The sequence below is a fragment of the Pecten maximus genome, chromosome 5, assembly GCF_902652985.1.
Source record: "Pecten maximus chromosome 5, xPecMax1.1, whole genome shotgun sequence".
Taxonomy (NCBI): domain Eukaryota; kingdom Metazoa; phylum Mollusca; class Bivalvia; order Pectinida; family Pectinidae; genus Pecten; species Pecten maximus.
This window is the reverse complement of record NC_047019.1, coordinates 1,331,782-1,355,892: the sequence shown is the minus strand read 5'-3', so window position 1 is coordinate 1,355,892 and position 24,111 is coordinate 1,331,782. Positions and strand designations below refer to the sequence as shown.

Here is a 24,111-nt window from a genome sequence, read left to right as displayed (position 1 = left end):
GGATACCCACCATACATACAATGTCATGTGGACCCTCCCTTGAGTTACCATCCACTTACATAAATTTCCCAGATTTCAGAAGTGAATGGGAGTCCATTTTGAGTGACAAGGACATCATGAAAATGAGCATTACTTTAGATGCTTCTCATAGAGTAGTGTTACTACATGTGCATCATTTATGATGAAGACATCCTTTACACTTGATTTAGTATTAATTTGGTTTTCTGATCACAACTGAAACTTTTTACTAATAGTAGCTATAGGTAGAACTTTCATTACATTGTTACTCTAATTGTATTGTTTTTAGCTTATGAGCTTGGTGAGCTAATGCCATGGCGCGGCGTTCGTTGTCCGTCCGTCTGTTGTCCTTCCGTCCGTCAACATTTGCTTTAAATCACTACTTGTCATAAAATACTCAGTGGATTTTAACCAAATTTGGTCAGAAAGATCCTTGAGGAAAGGGAAACAGATTTGCATTAATGACGATTCTGACCCTCAAGGAGCCAGCGGGGCAGGGTCAAATAGGGAAAATAGAGGTAATTTCTTTAAATCGCTACTAGCAATAAAGGTATGAACGGATTTGAACTTAATTTGGTCAGAAACATCCTTGGGGAAGGGGAACAGATTTAGCATAAATGGTGACTCTGGCCCCAAGGCCCAAAGGGGCGGTGTCCAATAGGGGAAATAGAGGTGATTCCTTTAAATCGCTACTAGTCATCAAATTATGAATGCATCCTTGGGGGAAGGGGAACAGGTTTTGCATAAATAGTGGCTCTGATCCCAAAGGGGCCAAAGCGGCGGGGCCCAATAGGGAAAATAGAGGTAATGCCTTTAAATCGATACTTGTCAAAATGTTATGAATGAATTTGAACCTAATTTAGTCAGAAACATCCTTGGGGGAAGGGGAACAGATTTTGCATGAATGCATGTTCTAAAAACAATTCTTGAGGTCTTTCAGACCTTAAAGAATCTGGACTTCATTAATCTTTAAAGCAGTTGGGATCCCCTTACTATAACCATATATAGCATTGTTTGAGATTTACAAATAAAACGAATTGAACATGAACATCATTTTGACATTTGCTCTAATCCAACTAGGTGAACAATACAGGCCCCATGGGCCTCTTGTTATGGTATATAATCTGTATATACAAATGGGTTCCATTTGTTTATCTGTCCTTCCGTCTGTCTGTTGGTCCAGATTTGCTTTCCGCATGATATCTTTTGAAAGAATTATCAGATTTTGATGAAACTTGAAAGGTAGTCTTATTACCTAAACCTCTCATTGAAGTTCGATTATCATCGCATTGCGCACATATTTAATGAGGCTGTTGTGACCTGATTGGCTGATTGCTTTCCAAATGGTATCTTTTGAAGGAATGGTTAGATTTTGATAAAACTTGCTAGGTAGACTCATTGCCTAAGTCCCTATAGTTAGCCTAAGTTCGATTATCGTGATATGTAATGATTCTAAATGCTATGTCATGTGTTTTATGTTTTTTATGCATAATGCCCATTTAATTTCATGTAATGCAATATTTTAAGGGGCGGGGGATCTTGACATCTGTCCTTGTCCTCCTTCATTTGCTTGTTTAGTTGTTCAGTGTTGCATAAGAAATGCAACCAACGAAAGTAAAAGTTTAGTAATTACTTCTTATATATTGTTGAAGAATTTGAACTTCACCATTGTAACTCTGTTGTAATCTTGGCCCAGTTTCATCAATATTCCTTAAATACTTTATGTAAACAATAAGTAAAGAAGACCAGACAACATCCGTAGGAAGATCTTCAACAGGTTTAATGGTTTACATGTTTCGGCATACTAGGTATGCCGTCCTCAGAACAGTGGAACAATTCAAAATACAGGACTGATACAGTACATCTGCCTAGCCTTTACTTTATGTAAGAAAGTTTTCTATCTGAAAAAAAATGTCCATAGGAAAACATTACAGAAGTGAAGGAATTTTCCTTAAGATTTTTCCTTAAATCCTGTTATGCTTTTCTTTGGAGAATTTTAGTGAAGTTGAGAAGTATTGATGAAACCAGAGCCTGATAGTTTGTTCTCCTCCAATATTTGTTTAGATATGTTATTTTTTACATTAATGTTTTTATCTTAGTTCCTTTCTGAGTGTCAACAAATGATCACAAGTGTTGTTGCTGTTTGATCATCTTGTCACAGAGCTGTGAAAAACATGGATAATACCACTCTGTCTTAAAAGGCATGGTCACCTATTACATGTATATTACACACTACACATGGTATGATATGATCAGGAGTATAAGTAATATAAGTCTGGTCCTCACAACAGTCATAGCATGACAATTATTTTGTATGTTTTTTATCCCTCGCGAAACGCGTTTGCGGGGGATATTAAATTGGGCTCCGTCCGTCCGTGTGTCCGTCCGAGATTCTTTTCCGGGCTATAACTCCATAACTCCTTGGAACTTTCTGTATATATTGGACTAGTGCCCTAGTTGTGCCTTTTGCTATTGAGGACCTTCCGTTTTCGGTATTTTATCTGTCACCATGGAAACTTAGTCAAAAATACCAAATTACTGTTTCCTTTTGTTTCTGGGCTATAACTCAAAAACCGTTCGATGCAGCTCCTTGAAACTTTCTGTATATATCAGACTAGTGCCCTAGTTGTGCCTTTTGCTATTGCTGACCTTCCATTTTCTGTATTTTTTCCGTCACCATGGAAACTTAATCAAAAATACCAAATTACCGTTTCCTTGATAATTTAACTGTTACTTTGAGCTTGATATATACATGTATTTGGGTTTTGATAGCAGCTGTGGGGCGCAGGGGATAATGCCAAGCTTTGCGGCTCCTTGTTCATTAAGTTTTTTTGTTGTTGGTTGTTTTAGAGTCACCAACTATAGTTTTAATAATGTTTTACTTGTCAAAGATCATAATATTATAAAACATTTCTGATTTTTCAAATTTTCTGCAGCCATTTTTTTTAAAACTATATTATTATGATATTTCTGATTTGGACTTATAAATACTTTTTGTGCCAGTGCCCCTTATGGAGCGATCACTGTTGTGCGAAGATAAATCATCTGGTTATTACATTAATTGTGGCTTTGACTTTCAAGTATTTTACCTGGTAGAATGTTTTTGTTTACTTATATCATGGCTTTCTTTGATAGAATCCTTTTACTGTCATTTATATCATTATAGTTTGATAAACAAAATCAAACACTTGGAGATACAGTTATAGATATTTATTATAAATTAAGGCATGTAACGATAACAATCAACAATAAGATTGAAAACAAGTGAAATTGGGCACAGTTTGTGTTAACAGTAATTACAAAGCATTGATTGCACTTGTCTGTCTTGAAGGCAAAGTTGACATTTGTCCTCTTGATTTCAGCCTTCTGGTCAGTGGTTTTGGCAGTTGCTGAGTTTCTTCTGAAGCAGTTGCTGTAACTGTGGTCAGAGCGGCACAGCCATACCCAGTATTGATAACACAATAAAGCATTCTGTACAGTATATACATATTTATTTACAGTATTTATAAGACTTATATAGACAAAATACACACACACTCGCACTCACTTTTGAAAAGTTCTGTCCTCTTCCCTTCCAATCAACTCCTCTGGTCCTCTGTCCTTATCACGTCACATGAGTGGCCAGCTATGAGCGCAGATACTTCAGTATCTCACAACACTTCAGTGTTAACACAACAATCAGCCGATACCAGAATCATCATCTATGCCACATGGAAACCACACAGGTATACATGTAGGTCGAACTGTTGACCACTGACTTATATGAGTCAACTGCACCACCGGGAAACAAGGCTGGGTTATACCGCCCCTGAATATCACATGTAGATGACCCTGTCATGGTCAAAACTGTTACTGTGTTGGCTGGTCCATCTCACCCAGTTCTCTTGATAATCCACAGTAGAAAGCTGGTAAATACAGAAAATAGGACATAGTTTGTAGAAATCTGTAATATTCCAGGTAGTTTAAAAGTCTCTTCGCGTATACAAGAGCTAGATATTTATTTCACTTACGCGCTTCCATACATTTACAACCCTAACAAACTGGGATTTCCAGATATAAAATTATATATAAATTCAGGATAATTAAATAACACAAACTTAAATATTACTATAATTACTGAATAATATAGCATACTTATGCAAATTACCAGTTAGGTAAACCTGCGGGTCCACAGCGTACAATAAATAACTACAGTCTATCACCTATGGGCCTCCATACCTATAGAAAACGCATACGCTTACTTTACACTAAATACATGACAATAACTGGCCCGTATACAACTAATACATGACTGATATACAAATAGCTTGCTTATACAGCTTATTGATACTATAGTTACCATTATAACATATAGATAAAAACAATAACTAGTTATAGAAATTCAAACATACACGTAAACAACTCAGTCACGCACGAATGGACCGCACCAACTATAAATGCTTGACCGGTCTCCTACAGGTAAATACTATAAACCAATCGGATTAATACATGGGCAATATAAACCAAAAAGGGCAAACACTTACCATGGTCAGCTTTCTTTGTCTTTCACTCATATGAGACAAATATAACAACGTCTCCAATATCAGATCGTGTCTTACCGATCGTCCCTCATCTCGTATCTCTCGCGCCTTATCGAAAATACTTACCTGACAGAGAGGTCCGACTTATAGGTAGCGCACCACTAAATACAAACCCTACATACATACCACATAGAAACACCACAAAATACTTACCATATTTACCAATAGAGTTATGCGAGCGTGACAGTTGCTTGTGGCTGTACATCTTGGTTTTAGACGAAATCCTGTTTCTTTTCATGTCTTTGATGTTGACTTTCTGTTTTCTGTTTTCCAGGCTGAATACACCTTTTCCAATAACGTTCTTAATAGTGAATGGGCCTGTCCACCTGGAAAGGATCTTATCGTCTTTTCTGTTTATTCTCCTCTTGTTCTTCAGAAGAACTACCGCCCAATCTCACTCACCTGCATCGCATGCAAAATCATGGAACACATCATCACAAGCGCAACAATGAAACATCTAGAGGACAATAACATACTCTACAACCTCCAACACGGCTTCCGCTCCTCAAGATCATGCGAAACACAACTCGCCACATTCATACACGATCTAACACTTAATAACAATACAAACAAACAGACAGACATTGTCATAATGGACTTTGCCAAAGCATTTGACAAAGTCCCACACAAACGCCTCCAGTACAAACTCAAATACTACGGAATTACAGGGAACACACTCACATGGATTACAGACTTTCTAACACACCGCACCCAAACAGTATTACTTGAACGAAAACAATCGGACAAAGTACAAGTCACCTCAGGAGTACCTCAAGGAACCTGCTTGGGCCCCATACTCTTCCTCATATACATCAACGACCTACCAGACTACATCAAACACAGCACTCTCAGACTCTTCGCCGACGACAGCATCATCTACAAGACAATCCACAACATAAACGACGCACACAAATTACAACAAGACATAAACGCAGCAGGACAGTGGGAACAAGACTGGCTCATGAAATTTCACCCAAACAAATGCAATATCATATCCACTTCAAACAAACGCACCAAAACAACATACAACTATAAACTGCACGACCACACACTGCAACAAGTCGACGCCAGCAAATACTTAGGACTCACACTACAGAAAAATCTCAAATGGGATAGACACATCAACAACATCACCGCAAACGCCAACAGATCACTAGGCTTCCTAAAACGCAACCTGAAAATAAACTCACAACATATAAAAGAACATGCATACAAAGCCCTAGTGAGACCCAAACTGGAATACTGCTCTTCCATATGGGACCCGCACAACACAAACCAAATCAACCAAATAGAAAAAATTCAACGCAGAGCAGCACGATACGTACAAAACAGATACCACAACACAAGTTCAGTACAAGACATGATGGACAAACTCAACTGGCCCACACTTCAAACACGTAGACTCAAGACCAGACTCATACTATTATACAAAATCATTCACCATCATGTCGCAATAGACCCACACGGCATCATGCACCCAGCAGACCCTAGGACAAGGCAAACACACCCCTACACCTTCAGACACCTATCTGCCACCAATGACACATACAAATACTCCTTCTTCCCACACACAATAACACAATGGAACCTCCTCCCGGTGGCAGCAGTACAATGTACTAGAGATCTTCAAGGCACATATACACAATGCAGCCCTTGATGATCTCAAACACACACCATAAACACACCCTCATAATGTTTTATCTTATAGTTTCCACTAAAAAAATTAATTTAAAAAAAAAACCCTCTCACTGTAACCAAATCCCTGCACTGTTTTTAATTCTTTTAAAGCATAGTACAATCCTTCTCACAACCGTAATCGTCATTTTTGACGGAGGTTAGTCAACCAAAGAAGAAGAAGAAGAATCAAATCTCCAGGCTTAAAGATGATGCTATCGTTCTTATTGTCATAATACATCTTCTCCTTGGCCTAGGCTTTAGATATTTCCTCTGTTGCCTGCTGCTGAATCTTCATGAGTTCAACAAAAGAAGCTACTCTGATGTCAATAACCTCTGGAAAGTCTTCTGACATTGACCAACCATCCTTGTTGGGATTAAGTGCAGTTGGTATGTCCAGTTGGATTGGAAGTGTTGCTTCTCTTCCATACGTCAAAAAGAATGGGGTAGCCTTTGTTGATGTCTGGCGACAGGTCCTCATACCAAAGGCTATTTTCTGTAGATACAAATCCCAGTCATCTTGTTCGGCATTAACATACCTTGTTAGAGCATAATGTCTGATTGTTCCTCTCAGTGAGACCATTTGTCTGTGGGTGGTAGGGTGTGGTGACTCTGTGATCAATTTTTAGCTGTTTGCAGAGATTATCATTAACTTGATTGCAAAACTCTCGTCCATAATCTGTCAAAATTACTTCTAGTGTCCCATGACGGCAGATTGTCTCAGTAATGAATAGGGAAATCTCTTCTGCAGTCTATGTGCGAATGGCTTTTACCTCTGGCCACTTGGTCAGGTAATCGGTCATCACTATGATGTACTTATTCCAATTTCTGGTCTCTCGAAGAGGTCCCACCAAATCCATTCCCCACATTGAAAATGCTTTGTTCTTCACGGGTATGGGATGAAGTGTCGAGGGGGTCTTTCCCAAGTGATTTTGGCGTTGGCAATGGTCACATTCCTGAACATGTTGCTATACATCTTTTCCTAGTGTCGGCCAGAAGTAGCGAGTTTTAACCTTTTAGTCCTATTAACTCCTTGGTGCCCGGCAAGTGGATCTTCGTGGCAAGCTTTAAGGATGACATTGACCTCATCTGCCTTAACAACTCTTACAGCTCCGTGTCTTTTGTGCTGATAGAATAAGGTTCCATCTTGCAATACATGTGGTTTCACCTTTTTCCTAAAGTTAGTCTTTGTGTTTGATTCCTGTAGGAAAAAAAAGGTTAGTTCCTTATCTTTCTTAAACAACTAAAATCTATTGTTTTGTGTAATTAATGAGTTTAAGCACTTTATCGAACTTAATATAACCATTGCTAAAAATATATATTGAAATAAAAAAAAATCAACAAAAAAATATATATTAATTTTTTTTATGAAGGCGCTTTTGTCCACTTTTTTTATTAGTGTGAAGGGGCTTTTGTCCTAGGGGATTTTGTCCTAGGGGCTAATGTCCAGGGGGGCTATTGTCCGTACCCCTCAAATTTACCTTATTTTTATGAAATCCAAGATCGCGGTAAAAACCGCCATGCTGGAAAACTTATTTTAATCTTCCTCAGTTCCACTAATGCAATTGATCTGGAAAGTGGTACGGAATAAAGTAAAGTGTTATCTTATAACATGGTTACTCAATCAATGTTTGCCGGAATACCACCAATGGAAATTCTTTTAACTTCTACTAGAGATATTTATCTTGAACCTATTTGGAAATGATCCTGAGATGGTCCTTACCAAGTGTTGGTATTTTATCAAACTGTTTTGAAATCCGAGGTGACTGCTACCTTTGGGAAAAAATTCGACCAAGTCTCAAGTGATTTAATCGTCCTTTGTACGTCCGTCGTGCGTACTTAAACAATTTACATTTCGATTCTAAATAGATGTAAGGCTCTGAAGCTGATATTAAACCGTACCATTCTTGGACAAGGGGCTACCAAGTTTGTTCAAATGAATGCCATCGATATTTATTCAAGGTCATAGTGGCCAAATAGGCTAAAAAAAAAAAATTCTCAATATCCAAGAGACCAAGAGAACTGATATTGGGCCTGTAGCATGCTGGGATCAATGGCCTATTGTTCTACAGTACTTTTCACGTCCTCTTGTTGAGTAACAAGCTTGTTAACATTTCTTTTGTTGAAAAGAACAACACATTAATTGGTATGTTCAACTTAAAGACATATATGGCTGGTGCTCAATTTAAAAAATCAGGGTCTTATCACCATGATAAAATTTCTTAAAAATAAATAGTAGTCCTGAGATGGGCAGTCTGCAATTATCATTCGGACGAAAAAGATAGTCGCAGCAATCATCATCCGGGGGATTAGGCTAAACCCAGCCATCATCATCCGGACGATAAAACTAGTCCCAGCCATCATCATCCGGGCGATCAAGCTAGTCCCAGCCACCATCATCCGGGCGATGAAGCTAAACCCAGCCAGCATCATCCGGACATAAAACTAGTCTAAGCTATCATCATCCGGGCGATAAAGCTAGTCCCAGCAATCATCATCCGGGCGATAAAGCTAAACCCAGCCATCATCATCCGGGCGATGAAGCTAAACCCAGGCATCATCATCCGGACGATAAAGCTAGTCCCAGCCATCATCATCCGGGCGATAAAGCTAGTCCCAGCAATTATCATCCAGACGATAAAGCTAGTCCCAGCAATTATCATCCGGGCGATAAAGCTAGTCCCAGCAATCATCATCTGGGGGATAAAGATAGTCCCAACAATCATCATCCGGGCGATAAAGATAGTCCCAGCAATCATCATCCGGAGGATAAAGCTAGTCCCAATAATCATCATCCGGACGATAAAGCTAGTGTCAACATTCAACATCCGCAGGATAAAGCTAGTCCCAGCCATCATCATCCAGACGATAAAGTAACTCCCAGCAATCATCATTCAGATGATAAAGTTAGTCCCAGCAATCATCATCCGGGCAATAAAGCTAGGCCCAGTAATCGTCATCCGGACGATTAAGATAGTCCCAGCAATGGTCATACCGGTGAAAAAGATCCTCTCAGCAATCATCATAAGGACGATCACCTATAATGTCCCACCTCTAGATCACCTATAATGTCCACCCCTAGGTCACTTATCATGTCCCAACCCTAGATCACCTATAATGTCCCACCCCTAGATCACCTATAAATATCCCATCCCTAGATCGCATATAATGTCCCACCCCTAGATCACCTATGATGTCACACCACTAGATCACCTATGATGTCCCACCCATAGATCACCTATAATGTCCCACCCCTAGATCACCTGTAATGTCCCACCCATAGATCACCTATAATGTCCCACCCTAGATCACCTATGATGTCACACCACTAGATCACCTATAATGTCACACCACTAGATCACTTATTATGTCAGACCCCTAGATCACCTATAATGTCCCACCCTAGATCACCTATAATGTCACACCACTAGATCACCTATAATGTCACACCCCTAGATCACCTATAATGTCCGATCCCTAGATCACCTATAATGTCCCACCACTAGATCACCTATAATAACCCCAACCCTAGATCACCTATAATGTCCCACCACTAGATCACCTATAATGTCCCAACCCTAGATCACCTATAATGTCCCACCCCTAGATCACCTATAATGTCCCACCCGTAGATCACCTATGATGTCACACCACTAGATCACCTATAATTTCTCAACCCAGATCACCTTTAATGTCCCAACCCCAGATCACCTATAATGTCCCACCCCTAGATCACCTATAATGTCCCACCCCTAGATCACCTATAATAACCCCAACCCTAGATCACCTATAATGTCCCACCCCTAGATCATCTATAATGTACCACCCCTATATCACCTATAATGTCCCACCCCTAGATCACCTATGATGTCACACCACTAGATCACCTATAATGTCCGATCCCTAGATCACCTATAATGTCCGACCCTTAGATCACATAATGTGCCACCCCTAGGTCACCTATAATGTCCCACCACTAGATCACCTATAATGTCCCAACCCCTAGATCACCTATAATGTCCCACCCCTAGATCAACTATAATGTCCCACCACTAGATCACCTATAATGTCCCACCCCTAGATCACCTATCCCACCCCTAGATCACCTATAATGTCCCACCCCTAGATCACCTATCCCACCCCTAGATCACCTATAATGTCCCACCCCTAGATCACCTATAATGTCCCACAACTAGATCACCTTTAATGTCCCACCCCTAGATCACCTATAATGTCCCACCCCTAGATCACCTATAATGTCCTACCCCTAGATCACCTATAATGTCCCACACCTAGATCACATATAATGTCCCACCCCTAGATCACCTATAATGTCCCACCCCTAGATCACCTATAATGTCCCACACCTAGATCACCTATAATGTCCCACCCCTAGATCACCTATAATGTCCCACCCCTAGATCACCTATAATGTCCCACACCTAGATCACCTATAATGTCCCACACCTAGATCACCTATAATGTCCCACCCCTAGATCACCTATAATGTCCCACCCCTAGATCACCTATAATGTCCCACCCCTAGATCACCTATAATGTCCCACCCCTAGATCACCTATAATGTCCCACCCCTAGATCACCTATAATGTCCCACCCCTAGATCACCTATAATGTCCACCCCTAGATCACCTATAATGTCCCACCCCTAGATCACCTATAATGTCCCACCCCTAGATCACCTATAATGTCCGATCCCTAGATCACCTATAATGTCCCACCCCTAGATCACCTATAATGTCCCACCCCTAGATCACCTATAATGTCCCACCCTAGATCACCTATAATGTCCCACCCCTAGATCACCTATAATGTCCGATCCCTAGATCACCTATAATGTCCCACCCCTAGATCACCTATAATGTCCCACCCCTAGATCACCTATAATGTCTCAACCCTAGATCACCTATAATGTCCCACCCCTAGATCACCTATAATGTCCCACCCCTAGATCACCTATAATGTCACACCCCTAGATCACCTATAATGTCCCACCCCTAGATCACTTATTATGTCCCAACCCTAGATCACCTATAATGTCACACCCCTAGATCACCTATAATGTCCCACCCCTAGATCACCTATAATGTCTCACCCCTAGATCACCTATAATGTTCCACCCCTAGATCACCTATAATGTCTGACCCCTAGATCACCTATAATGTCCCACCCCTAGATCACCTATAATGTCCCATCCCTAGATCACCTATAATGTCCCACCCCTAGATCACCTATAATGTCCCAACCCTAGATCACCTATAATGTCCCACCCCTAGATCACCTATAATGTCCCACCCCTAGATCACCTATAATGTCCCACCCCTAGATCACCTATAATGTCCCACCCCTAGATGACCTTTAATGTCCCACCCCTAGATCACCTATAATGTCCCACCCCTAGATCACTTATTATGTCTGACCCCTAGGTCACTTATTATGTCCCACCCCTAGATCACTTGTTTTGTCTGACCCCTAGGTCACTTATTATATCTGACCCCTAGGTCACTTATAATGTCTGACCCCTAGATCACTTATCATGTCCGACCCCTAGATCACTTATTTTGTCTGACCCCTAGGTCACTTATTATATCTGACCCCTAGGTCACTTATAATGTCTGACCCCTAGATCACTTATTATGTCTGACTTCTAGGTCACTTATTATGTCTGACCCCTAGGTCACTTATAATGTCTGAACCCTAGATCACTTATTATGTCTGACCCCTAGGTCACCTATTATGTCTGACCCCTAGATCACTTATTATGTCTGACCCCTAGGTCACTTATAATGTCTGACCCCTAGGTCACTTATAATGTCTGACCCCTAGGTCACTTATAATGTCTGACCCCTAGGTCACTTATAATGTCTTACTGACCCTAACAGGGGCAACACTTAAAGCAACAGGTACAATTCTTACGTATATCAAAAGGAATAAAAGACAAACAATTAAATCAAATTTACAACTTTATTGTTGTATTAGATATTTGTTTACAGAATATATTCTTACCTAACGCCTATCATAACTTTGTGTTCACATACAACAAATCGATGTTTTCCATATAAATCTCACATTTTTGAATAATGCACAATTTTTAAAGTAAATTAATTGTGATTCTAAAGTAAAGTTGCTATATAAAGTTTATCACAGTTTTATTGTAGTGTTTATATAGATCTAATAAGTATACACAATATATACTGTAAACCTGGCCGATGATGACATGGTACATATTAACGTACATGGTTAAACTTGATACCATGTAGTGTGGTGTTGGAATTATGCAAAATTGCTAAAATCAAAGAAATAATCTAGACATAAAAATTAAAGAACCAAATAACCGGACTCTTGTTTTAGAATTAATTTTATTACATTTATTTTTAACCTTAAAGAGTCCTTCTTCTCATTTAATAGATGGTCAGTCTTAAAATGTCAGCTCCGAAATCCGTCCCATAGAATCTGTCTTCAAGGCAAAAATTTATGATATTTAAAGTTATGAACTTTAAATTTAGCCTGCATTCCAATCAGATCTGTCTCTTCATGAAATACAGACCAATAAGTAATAGATAGATATAAGTACAAAATTTAGACCAACAATTCTGCATAATCCACAACAACTTATATGACATAAACAAAAGATTGTCAATTTCAGACCCGCTACTACTGGTCAGGTTTAATTATCTAATGGTTACTTTTGTTAGATATAACTGATTAGTAATAAATAAATTATGTGTTATTAACCAGTCATCAGCATTAACTTTATAGCTCAAATAATCAATATTAAAATCAACTCAGATTGTATATACAAGTATAAATATGTCGGAAACACAGGTAAACAAACTGTACAAACCAGGTACTTCCTGTTTCCTTGAAAATTCTGCTATAAATGTATTAACTCTAGGAGATATACATAAATAAAAAAAAAAAAAAAAAAAAGTTTTGTGTTATTAACCAGTCATCAGCATTAACTTCATAGCTCAAATAATCAATATCAAAATAAACTTTATATTAAATCATTTTGTTAACACCGAGTTAAGAAATGTAAAATACATGTAGATTGTATATATAAATATGTCGGAAACACAGGAAAACAAACTGTACAATCCAGGTACTTCCTGTTTCCTAGAAAATTCTGCTATAAATGTATAAACTCTGTAAAAAATCTAAGATATATACATATTAAATAAATGTAAGTACAATCTAGGTACTTCCTGTTTCCTTGAAAATTCTGATATACATTTTTAAATGCATAAATTCTGTAAAAAATCTAAGCGATATACATAAAATAAATAAAAAGAAAAAGGAAAAAGTTATACAATAACAAAGATAGATCTATACAACAATACTCCACTTAGTCCACTCAATAATGGCTTACTATGAGGTACATTGTACAAAAAAGGTTAAAACTACAGGTTTATATACCAATAAATATTGATGGTTCAGTGGAAAATTAATAAAATCAAACTTTAACAAAATGTTTTGAATCTTAAATATCATGATTGATGTAGACATTGTATAATCTCATAAAAATGTTAATATTCTGTATTTTGATAATTTTTATAATTGCCGCCTTTTTAAAAAAAGTTTATCAAAGTTTCTTCCAATTCTCATGCCTCAAAAAGTACATTTATAATTATTCTTTTTGACAAACTCACTAACATAAAAACTTCACTTATTAAAACTGCTTTTTCTTGCAAATCAATTGAATCATAAAAAAAATTCTGAACAGTAACAATTAATGCCGAAAAAATAATCGAAAAAAAATGAGAGTTGCCAAGTATGACTTTTTAAAATTGAAATTATATAGAATTTAAAACTTTTGTTCGCTTTCATATGTTGGTATAATGTAGTCTTCTTCAAAATCTTCATCGAAGTTGTCTCTGTAATAAAAACATAGACATAAAATTGTCATTTATATTTCAGCAAGCAATCAAACATTCTGTTTGAGGGGAGACTTGTTGGTTGTAAATAATGGAGTGTTTTCTGAGATATTTACCCTCCAAAATAATTTTCATTCTTTAAAAATCATTTTATTCAAAGAGATAGCTGTCAACAAATGCTTGTTATTCCACAAGATAATGTTAGAAATGTAGTTGTAAGTGTTGTGTGATATAAAATTCATGTAAGCAGTTATGATATATAATAAAAACATTTGTAGCGGGGTCCAATCACAACCATGAAAGACCAGTGTCCACACAGATAATCAATCTAAATTAATTTACATGGGAGGTCTGTCATCCTTGATGAGGAAACCGTGAACCTGACACAAACATCAAGACTACATGCTAGACATTGTGGTCAGTCTTGTTGATCTGTACTGGTATCTTAAACACATCATTCCTGGTTACTGGTCGTTAATGATAACAGGTTAGGCCCCAGTATGTTCTGTCCAAAGTTACATACCTGCTTGAAAATAGGTGGGTTAACACACAACTTGCTTGAAAATCTGAAAATGAATGAATAAGATATTGATAATTAAGTTACTTGGTAGGTATTTTCAAACATATGATATTTTAGTGTAGAAGTCCACTGACAATATTCAATGTTCAATTTAATTATGTGCTAATTTTGTTCCAAGGATAATGTACAAATAATGCTCATGAATATTCATCATTTGTTATAAGTGTCACCTTACAAATAGTCATAAACTCCCAAACTTACTGTCGGTGTAAACAGGCATTGGGTTGAGTTTTGGCAGCACCCCAAGTCCCTGGACTTTGTCCATGATGATGATGTCACTGTCCTCCTCTCTCAGTGGAAGTTCTGTAACGCTGCTTCTATTGCCCCCCTTCTTCCTTTTCTTTCGTCTTCGTTCTATGAAGGAAAATATTAATTAGACTACCAATGATTTTCATACTGGTGTAGTTGACAGATCATAAGACATGAATGATTTTAGTATTTCAATAGGCCCTTCTGTCAAAAAATTAAAGGCTAGATTAAATTACAAATCTCCCAGTGATAGGGGAGATAATCTTCACAGAAAACTCTGTCTATCCATCATAATTGTGGCGAACATATAAATCTAATGAAACATCAATGTATTATAACGTCTCCTATAACTTACTTCCTGCCAGCTCAGGATCGCAGGAATCAACGTAAGCTTGAATGTCTGCCATGGAGAGTCGGAAGGGTTTCCTTTTTGTCCAGCCTCCATCCACAACCTGAGATTCTCTCTTCTGCTCATCATCCTTCACATCTAGATCTGCAGTTTTTACAGTAATCAAATCTGGTTCTGCAGTTTTTACGGTAATCAAGTCTGGTTCTGCAGTTTTTACAGTGATCACATCCGGTTTGCCTGTTCTGACCAGTTTGGCAGCTCCGACATCAACTTTGGCCATGTTGGCATCTGATTTGGCCCCTTTCACACTTTTGACTCTGGCTTTATCTGCTTTTGCCTCAGACTTGATCATTTTGGAATCGGATTCAGCTGCTTTTACAACTTTGGCTTTAGCTATTTTCGTGTCTAATTTGGCCACTTTGACAGTTTTGACTTTGGCTTTGGTCTTGGCTGTTTTTGTTTCAGATTTTTTGGCACCAGTGTGACGTCTCTTCTTCGACTTGACAGCAACTTCATGAACCTCAGTCGAGCTTGTTCGAGAGTCAATGAACTCTTGTAGCTGTTTGTTGAATATTTCTAAGTTCTTTTCTAGTCTGAGTTTTTCTGACCGATAACGCTCTTGAACTGCAGCATAAGATTCGTCCCCCTCCGTATCACTTTCACTTGTGCTGCTGGGTGTATGATGGGACTTTTCAATAACAACACTCGGTGACACAGAACTCGACTTTCCCATGTTTGTCTCTGATGTAAGTGTAGACTTCACTAAGGTAATCTTTGGTTGGTAATTGGATTTTTCCACATCAGTATTAGATGCTCGCTTAGATTTGGCAGTCAGGGATGATTTAACTACTTCTGTTGCTACATCAGCGTTCTTTTGCTCTAAAATGAAACATAACAATTTATTTTATCAATTCCATTCCAATAAATAAAAAAAGGATCAACAGGCTAACCCTAATCTACTCTTTTGAAGATCTGACTGATATTATTTTATATTTCATCAATATTTTAACTCCTCAGATACTGAATTTAATCCATGTAAAGTTCATATATAAATCTCATCAATATTATTTTTAAAAAAATAATAATAATTATACCTGTGGCCTTCCTGTAGTATCCTGCCACTCTGAGTACAGAATCCTACAACAGAATAAAACATGATCACGTGTCATAATTAATAGAATTACGTTTATTTTCTGATATTGAAGTTTTATAAAACAACAAATCTGTCTGATAATAATCAATGTATACCTGTACTAAATGGTTCAATGATGGTTTTTTTAATTATAGATATAAATTTTAATTTATTTAAAAAAAAAAAATTATCATTCACTTTATACATGTATGTGTCAGTGTTTTTCTTGTAAAATGTTGGATATACCATCAATCTTTCACTTCATAAAACACTGTTACTTGTAAAATTATACTTGCCTCATAGATTTCCCTGCGGAGATTCTGGAGAGCTATAAAGACAGAAAACTCCTTTTAAATATATGGTACATGACTTTAACAAGGTACTATAAATAATTCAGAAGAGTCAAATTTGAAGCCAGAGGTGGAGGGCTAGTGATCGGGACACCTTAACCACTCGGCCACCGCGGTCCCTTATCCTTATAATAAAATCTTTTTAAACAAAAGGCTTTTCTGACAATGATCAGGGGAGATAACCAGGATCTAACTCTGACACTGATAAGGGGAAATAATCAGGATCTAACTCTGACACTGATCAGGGGAGATAACCAGTATCTAAGTCAGACACTGATCAGGGGAGATAACCAGAGTCTAACTCTGACACTGATCAGGGGAGATAACCAGTATCTAAGTCAGACACTGATAAGGGGAGATAATCAGGATCTAACTCTGACACTGATCTGGGGAAATAACCAGGATCTTAGTCTGACACTGATCAGGGGAGATAACCAGGATCTTAGTCTGACACTGATCAGGGGAGATAACCAGGATCTAAGTCTAACACTGATAAGGGGAGATAACTAGGATCTAACTCTGACACTGATCAGGGGAGATAACCAGGATCTTAGTCTGACACTGATAAGGGGAGATAACCAGGATCTTAGTCTGACACTGATCAGGGGAGATAACCAGGATCTAAGTCTAACACTGATCAGGGGAGATAACCAGGATCTAACTCTGACACTGATCAGGGGAGATAACCAGTATCTAAGTCTGACACTAATCTGGGGAGATAACCAGGATCTAAGTCTAACACTGATCAGGGGAGATAACCATGATTTAAGTCTGACACTGATCAGGGGAGATAATCAGGATAAGAAAACTTACCCTGCTGCCTCCTGCGAATGTTGTCTACAATCCTCTCAAAACTCAAATCCACCATCTCAGTAGCAACAAAAGGCTGCAATAAGATTTACATAAATTTTTCTGTATTCAAGCAACAAGGGAAGGCTACAATAAAATTAACATAGATTTTTCTGTGACAAAAAAAAAACAAAAAAACTTATGTTTAGTTTTTTATTGATGACCTGCGGGAATTTACAGCAGATATATATGTTATAGTTGGCAGATGTATAAAATCTATCAACATTTAATTTTATCTTTTGTATTATAATTTTTACCTTTGTATCAAAATCTCGCTTGAAATCATCTAATTCTGAAAATAAAATAAACATATATTTACAACACCTTCAAACAAATATACAATAAAGAGTGGACATTAAGATTATATTTCAAAAAACATTCAGTTTATTTGCATTTCAAATTCTATGCTTGTTTGAGTTCAGTTGGTTTACAGGTATACAAATCTAGTATGTTATTCAATATGTAAAGTCATCATCAATCAGTTTTTTTTGTTGTTGTTTTTTTTAGGTGGGGGGGGGGGGGGGGGGTTAGTTGATATTAATTGGAATGTTTTGCTAATTGCATTAATAATATTTATATTGTTTACTTCATCAGATGATGTTTTTTGAATTTATGCAATTTTCAAAACCATACCAATATATATACATATATATATATAAATTATTTATTGACAAACATTTGGGAGACAAGCTATGCTGTTGTAGATTAAATGAATATATTGAATACAAATGTAATTGCTTTTGGACATATTTCTTCAATATTTTGGTAAAATATTATCCTAATGAGAGTTGTTTCCCTTGAAAAATGTGGACTGGTATAAATTGTCTAATGTGAGCATTTTCACATTGTTTTATTTTAAGTTTCACCCCAAGAAGGGATATTGTAACTCCATAGGGACTCTTTTACCAAATATCAGCACCCTAGTACAATCATAAAGAGATGTGTTAATAGCTTTCAACATTTGCACAAAAATTTTAAAAATGTGTTTTTTCGCCCAAAAACTCTTTCAGTTTAACTCTGTCAAGGGATAGTTTAATCCCCACAGGGAACCTAATACCATGTATTACTATGCCTTTCAACACTAACAACATCAACTTAAAACAAAGTCCAAAGATTTAAGAACAAAAAAACACAGATTTAAAAAGAAAAAATCTATTTTTTTTTTAAGTTTTACTCCAGGAAGGGATTGTCTTACTCCAAAGGGACGCTATTGCCAAATATCAGCACCCTAGTAAAATTATAAAGTTCTTCAACACTTGCACCAAAAACTTAAATGCAAACATTTTTTTAAGTCCAAAATGTTTCAAAAATCTGGCTTTTATTTCAAAAAATCTTTAACTCCGGCAGGGGATAGTTTAACCCCCACAGGGACCATATTACCATAAATTACTATGCCTTTCAACACTTACACAGAAAATTTAACATTTGAAAAACCAACGCCGACATCGGAGTGACAACATAAGCTCTCACTCTTCTTAGAAGAGACGAGCTAAAAAATTAGTTCAAGTATTTAAATACAACATTTAGATAAGGATATTGTAAACTTACCGTACATCTTTCTGACAGAGCTTTTGTTCAATGTTTTTAATTCCTGTTCTTCTTCTTGAGTGGGGCCATTTGACTAGAAATTGAAATAAAGGGAATATAATAATTGAAACCAGAGTAAATGTTGTAAGTTTATTTAACTATGGGTCATTGGGTGTAAAACTCTGGGTCATTGGGTGTAAAACTCTGGGTCATTGGGTGTAAAAGTCTGTGTCATTGGTTGTAAAACTCTGGGTCATTTGATGTAAAACTCTGGGTCATTTGATGTAAAACTCTGGGTCATTACACATAAAACTCTGGGTCATTGGATGTAAAACTCTGGGTCATTGGATGTAAAACTCTGGGTCATTGGGTGTAAAACTCTTGGTCATTGGGTGTAAAACTCTGGGTCATTGGGTGTAAAACTCTGGGTCATTTGATGTAAAACTCTGGGTCATTACACATAAAACTCTGAGTCATTAAACATAAAACTCTGGGTCATTGGGTGTAAAACTCTGGGTCATTGGGTGTAAAACTCTGGGTCATTGGGTGTAAAACTCTGGGTCATTAGATGTAAAACTCTGGGTCATTGGGTGTAAAACTCTGGGTCATTGGATGTTAAACTCTGGGTCATTAGATGTAAAACTCTGGTCATTGGGTGTAAAACTATGGGTCATAGGGTGTAAAACTCTGGTCATTGGGTGTAAAACTCTGGGTCATTGGGTGTAAAACTCTGGGTCGTTGGGTGTAAAACTCTGGGTCATTACACATAAAACTCTGGGTCATTTGATGTAAAACTCTGGGTCATTTGATGTAAAACTCTTGGTCGTTGGGTGTAAAACTCTGGGTCATTGGGTGTAAAACTCTGGGTCATTACACATAAAACTCTAGGTCATTTGATGTAAAACTCTTGGTCGTTGGGTGTAAAACTCTGGGTCGTTAGGTGTAAAACTCTTGGTCGTTGGGTGTAAAACTCTGGGTCATTATATGTAAAACCTTGGGTCATTAGATGTAATTAATTAATCATCATTCCTACTGTTAAAATTGTACATTCAAATCTTTTCTATAAAGCTACAACATTGTACCATTATCTGTTATAACTCGTCATACTCGACACTACACATGTACTTCTCAGAGAGGGTAGGGTGAGGGCTCATGATGGGAATGAGAGGGAAAGGGGAGAATGACAGGAGTGGGAGATTAGGAGGGGTGAGGGCTAATGATGGGAATGAGAGGGAAAGGGGCGAATGACAGGAGTGGGAGATTAGGAGGGGTGAGGGCTCATGATGGGAATGGGAGGGAAAGGGGAGAACAATAGGAGTGGGAGATTAGAAGGGGTGAGGGCAAATGATGGGAATGAGAGGAAAAGGGGAGAATGACGGGAGTGGAAGATTAGTATGGGTGAGGACTTACAATGTAAAAGGTGATGAGAGAGGAGGGGAGAAATGAGGAGAGCTAAATTAATTTTATATTTACCGGGCAAATCTTTCGTGCTCTTCTTCTGAGGCCTACAAAATAATAGAAACGATATATATCGAGTCCATACGGGCCAATAACTTGTGTTTATTACTTATTAATTATTATTGGTGTTGAATTCATCCTGTTATTAAGTAGAATAAACACACGTGTTTGCTTTTTCTAAACAACTTAAATGTAGGATTAATATAGAGTCAAATATGATCTTATTCTCAATAATACAAATTAATTTCAGTATGTATACTAGATACGAGATCAACTGTTTCAGTTTAACCTGTACAGTTTTAACTTACTTCGCCTGGACTGTTGTACATCCTCCTCGGCTGCTATCAATAATGCCATTTCATTGTCAATGTCGACATTTGGCTGAAATAGAATGAAACTGGGGTTATCACATGTATGTGTTACTGTATCATAATTATAGGAATACTGGTGATTTATTGGGGAGGTACATTGTATGATCAGATGGCAGTAAAAACTAATGAGGTCAAAGTTAAAATATCTTTTCATTGATACCACTCAGTATCCATTAAATTAACTTCCTAAATCTCCATGATCATTTAACATTGAATTTAAGTTTAAAACAATTCAACAAAAAAATTACCTTACCTTGAGAGTGTCAATGTCTCTTCTGTAACTATCATACACTACACAGAAAGAAAGCAGATAATTAACATATCATACTGAAACTGAAATATCGAAAATACATCAGTGATTGACATTGATCATAAACTGATCAGTTAGATTATTTTACATGATGAAATTCCTTTTTAATAATAACAGTATCTTATAAACATAATTACAGACATTAGTACAACTGTATACCTTTTTACAAATATTTCAATTAAAATTGATTTCAATATATCTGTGTAATCTTAATAATGTTGAAGGAGGTCAGAATTTTTTAGAAGGAGGGCAGTTTGTAGAATAAATCAGGGCATATTGTACTTACAACACTCATTTAGTTTTCCTGAAATCCTTTTCAGATCTGCTTCGATTTCTTGAGAAGGGACATATGCCTACATTATAAATAGGACATTAGTTTAGTCAATAGATCAACTTCATACACACAGATTCAATGTATAAGTTGTGTAGCAAATGTGTTATGATATATTTTGATAAATTATTTCAGTCAATGGCAATGATAAAATGAAAATCTGAATATTTACCCTGGTATAATTATTTTCTCTCCTCGTTACTTTCACAGGATCTGGAAATAAAATAACGCAAATGAATAAAAGTAACAACAAATTGTGTTCCAGAATTTTAGCAACCAACTCATATGACAAATTATAGATTGTGACAGGCCCCTGTGATACAATTACACGAGTTAGTCCGAATTCCGTAACGATTTTGTTTTGGAGTTAGATTAATTACAAATTACAATTACCCCCCATCCCTGTAGATCGCCTTCGTGTTATGTAATAGATACATAATGGGTACGAGTGATGTATCGGATATATCACACGAGTGCGTAGCACGAGTGTGATATATGCGATACGTCACGAGTACCCATTTTGTATCTGTTTTATCCAATGACAGCCGAGGTTTTGTCACCCACGTGCCTAGGGGTGGAGCTATAAAATTGATCAGAAGCCTGTCACTGTGATATGTTTCCCGCCAATTTCTGACACGTTTTGTTTTCTGTCACAGTAGCCCATTCATTTCTAGTGAGACTGTCAACCATGACGGATCAGGTACTGATCACTGATGTCGATGTGTTCACTGACCTCGACGATATAACATTATCACAGGCCGTAGATAAGTATGAGTATGAACTTGAAGATAGTGACACGGTAGCTACTGACATTGGAATAGTTGATACCAAGCAATTAGCTCAGCCAATTGTTGTAAATGAACTGAATGGTAATGTGAAAAACATGTGAAAGACTGCAGGATTCGAGGGAAATTACATAAACCATTCCGGAAAGAGGACCTACGCTACTTCCCTTTACCAAGCAGGTAAGTCTAAAATCATATCGTTTGAACAAATTGTGAAATGAAATATTTTTCGTAAATTTCGACGTTCACAATGTCACAAAATCCTTTCAAAATCCGTGAAATTGTTTAAAGAAATCAATGAATCGGTTAATCGGTGTTTTTATCCACTCGTCTTGTTATCATTTTCATCACTATTTTGTTTATGATAGGATTTTTGTGCAACGAAAGTATATTGTTACATTTAGCGTAATCTGTATAACCATTTTTTTTAAATGACTGAAATTTTATATGTAATCATGTAATGTATGCTTTTTTTTACTGACCTGTTAAAATAGATTTTATTTAATAAAATATGAACAGGGTTTTATATTCTGTTTGGTCAGGTTTTGATGAACAACTCATTATGGACAGAACGGTACATCGCAGCAGGGCTGTACGTGCATATAAGGTGAAGAAAGAAGACGGAAAATTTCTAAACGGCACTCGTATTTCATTAAATTTTGTTTGAAATGCATTTCCTGTCTTTGTTCATTTGTCACGCCTACATTTGAAATTGGCCCCGCCTCAAGACTGAGGCATGGACCAATTAGAAATGCCATGTGATATTTCAGATATCACATATGTGATATTTCAGATATCACATATGTGATATTTGAAATATCACATAGTATGCAATATATCGCCAACAAAAGATCAAAGAAAAACCGAGGCGTCATTGGATAAACAGGAGATAAAGGGGTGGGGAGGAGGAGAGTTTAACCCTATGTTCAATGTAGTATCATTAGGTCTAGTCTACAGTCTTGGAATACACTAAAAGATTCCAATTTAGATACATAAATGTAGGCCTAACCAAAACAAAAATGTGTATAGTGATATTTAGTCTGAAACAAGGATTCAATATAGGTCCTATAGGATGTGTAGAAAATACGCAACACATTCTGCAAGATAAGGTTGATATTCAAACGTCAAGTGCCACCATGTGAACATTGAAATAACTTAATAACACAATATTTGAATTATATTTCTGTATCATGTCCGATTGTAGATGTAATACAACATAAGCGACTTACCGTCCGTAAAGGACAAGATGCTTGGAGCTTCAAGCATATCAGAGTCTACACATATCGTGAGCAATCATCGCACCATCTTAGACATGTTACGGGAACCAACTTCGTAACTAAGCGCCGCAAAAACTCACGTGATCTTGAACAATATAGTCACGTGACTAATAGGGCGAGTTCGTTTCAGGCCTCGCTTCCTGATATAGACAAAGTCTCTGCTTTCACGAAATCTCTCAATTCTTAATTCGCAATTCTCAAGATAAGTACGTACTTAGCTGAGAAGTTCTTTAAATTGTTTTTCACAGACACGTTCTTAAATATTTGAGAACGTTCTCAACTAAGAACGTATCATTTGGTCCGTAAGCGGCCTTGCAGGGAGCTCTTTTGTGAAAGAAGACGCAATTGTTGAAAAACTACGGGAGCAATGGTATAACGG

General features: G+C 37.2%; 1 protein-coding gene and 2 long non-coding RNA genes across 3 annotated transcripts; 1 reads left to right on the top strand and 2 right to left on the bottom strand.

Annotated features, from left to right (window-relative positions):
* Positions 1–3,492: 3,492 nt before the first annotated feature.
* On the bottom strand, positions 3,493–4,748 carry LOC117326797. The gene is made up of 2 exons (XR_004532512.1): positions 4,542–4,748; positions 3,493–3,923 (listed from the first exon to the last, which is right to left on the bottom strand). It is a non-coding gene; the product is annotated as an uncharacterized LOC117326797 (long non-coding RNA).
* Positions 4,749–12,250: 7,502 nt separating this feature from the next.
* On the bottom strand, positions 12,251–23,802 carry LOC117326794. The gene is made up of 15 exons (XM_033883519.1): positions 23,685–23,802; positions 21,843–21,883; positions 21,626–21,692; positions 21,283–21,320; positions 20,967–21,039; positions 20,674–20,705; positions 19,222–19,294; positions 17,931–17,965; positions 17,638–17,710; positions 16,771–16,802; positions 16,437–16,479; positions 15,349–16,221; positions 14,946–15,098; positions 14,688–14,730; positions 12,251–14,164 (listed from the first exon to the last, which is right to left on the bottom strand). The coding sequence occupies exons 1-15, from the start codon at positions 23,719–23,721 to the stop codon at positions 14,095–14,097; spliced, it is 1,683 nt and encodes a 560-aa protein (XP_033739410.1). The 5' UTR covers positions 23,722–23,802; the 3' UTR covers positions 12,251–14,094.
* LOC117326796 lies at positions 22,325–23,128 on the top strand. The gene is made up of 2 exons (XR_004532511.1): positions 22,325–22,635; positions 22,998–23,128. It is a non-coding gene; the product is annotated as an uncharacterized LOC117326796 (long non-coding RNA).
* Positions 23,803–24,111: the final 309 nt, after the last annotated feature.

Coding starts and splice junctions, on each gene's coding strand:
- LOC117326794 (XM_033883519.1), bottom strand. CDS start 23,721: ATGCTTGAAGCTCCAAGCATCTTGTCCTTTACGGACG. Junction 21,321..21,625: donor AGGAAAACTAAATGAGTGTT/GTAAGTACAATA, acceptor CTTTCTGTGTAG/TGTATGATAGTTACAGAAGA. Junction 17,711..17,930: donor AGCGAGATTTTGATACAAAG/GTAAAAATTATA, acceptor ATCTTATTGCAG/CCTTTTGTTGCTACTGAGAT.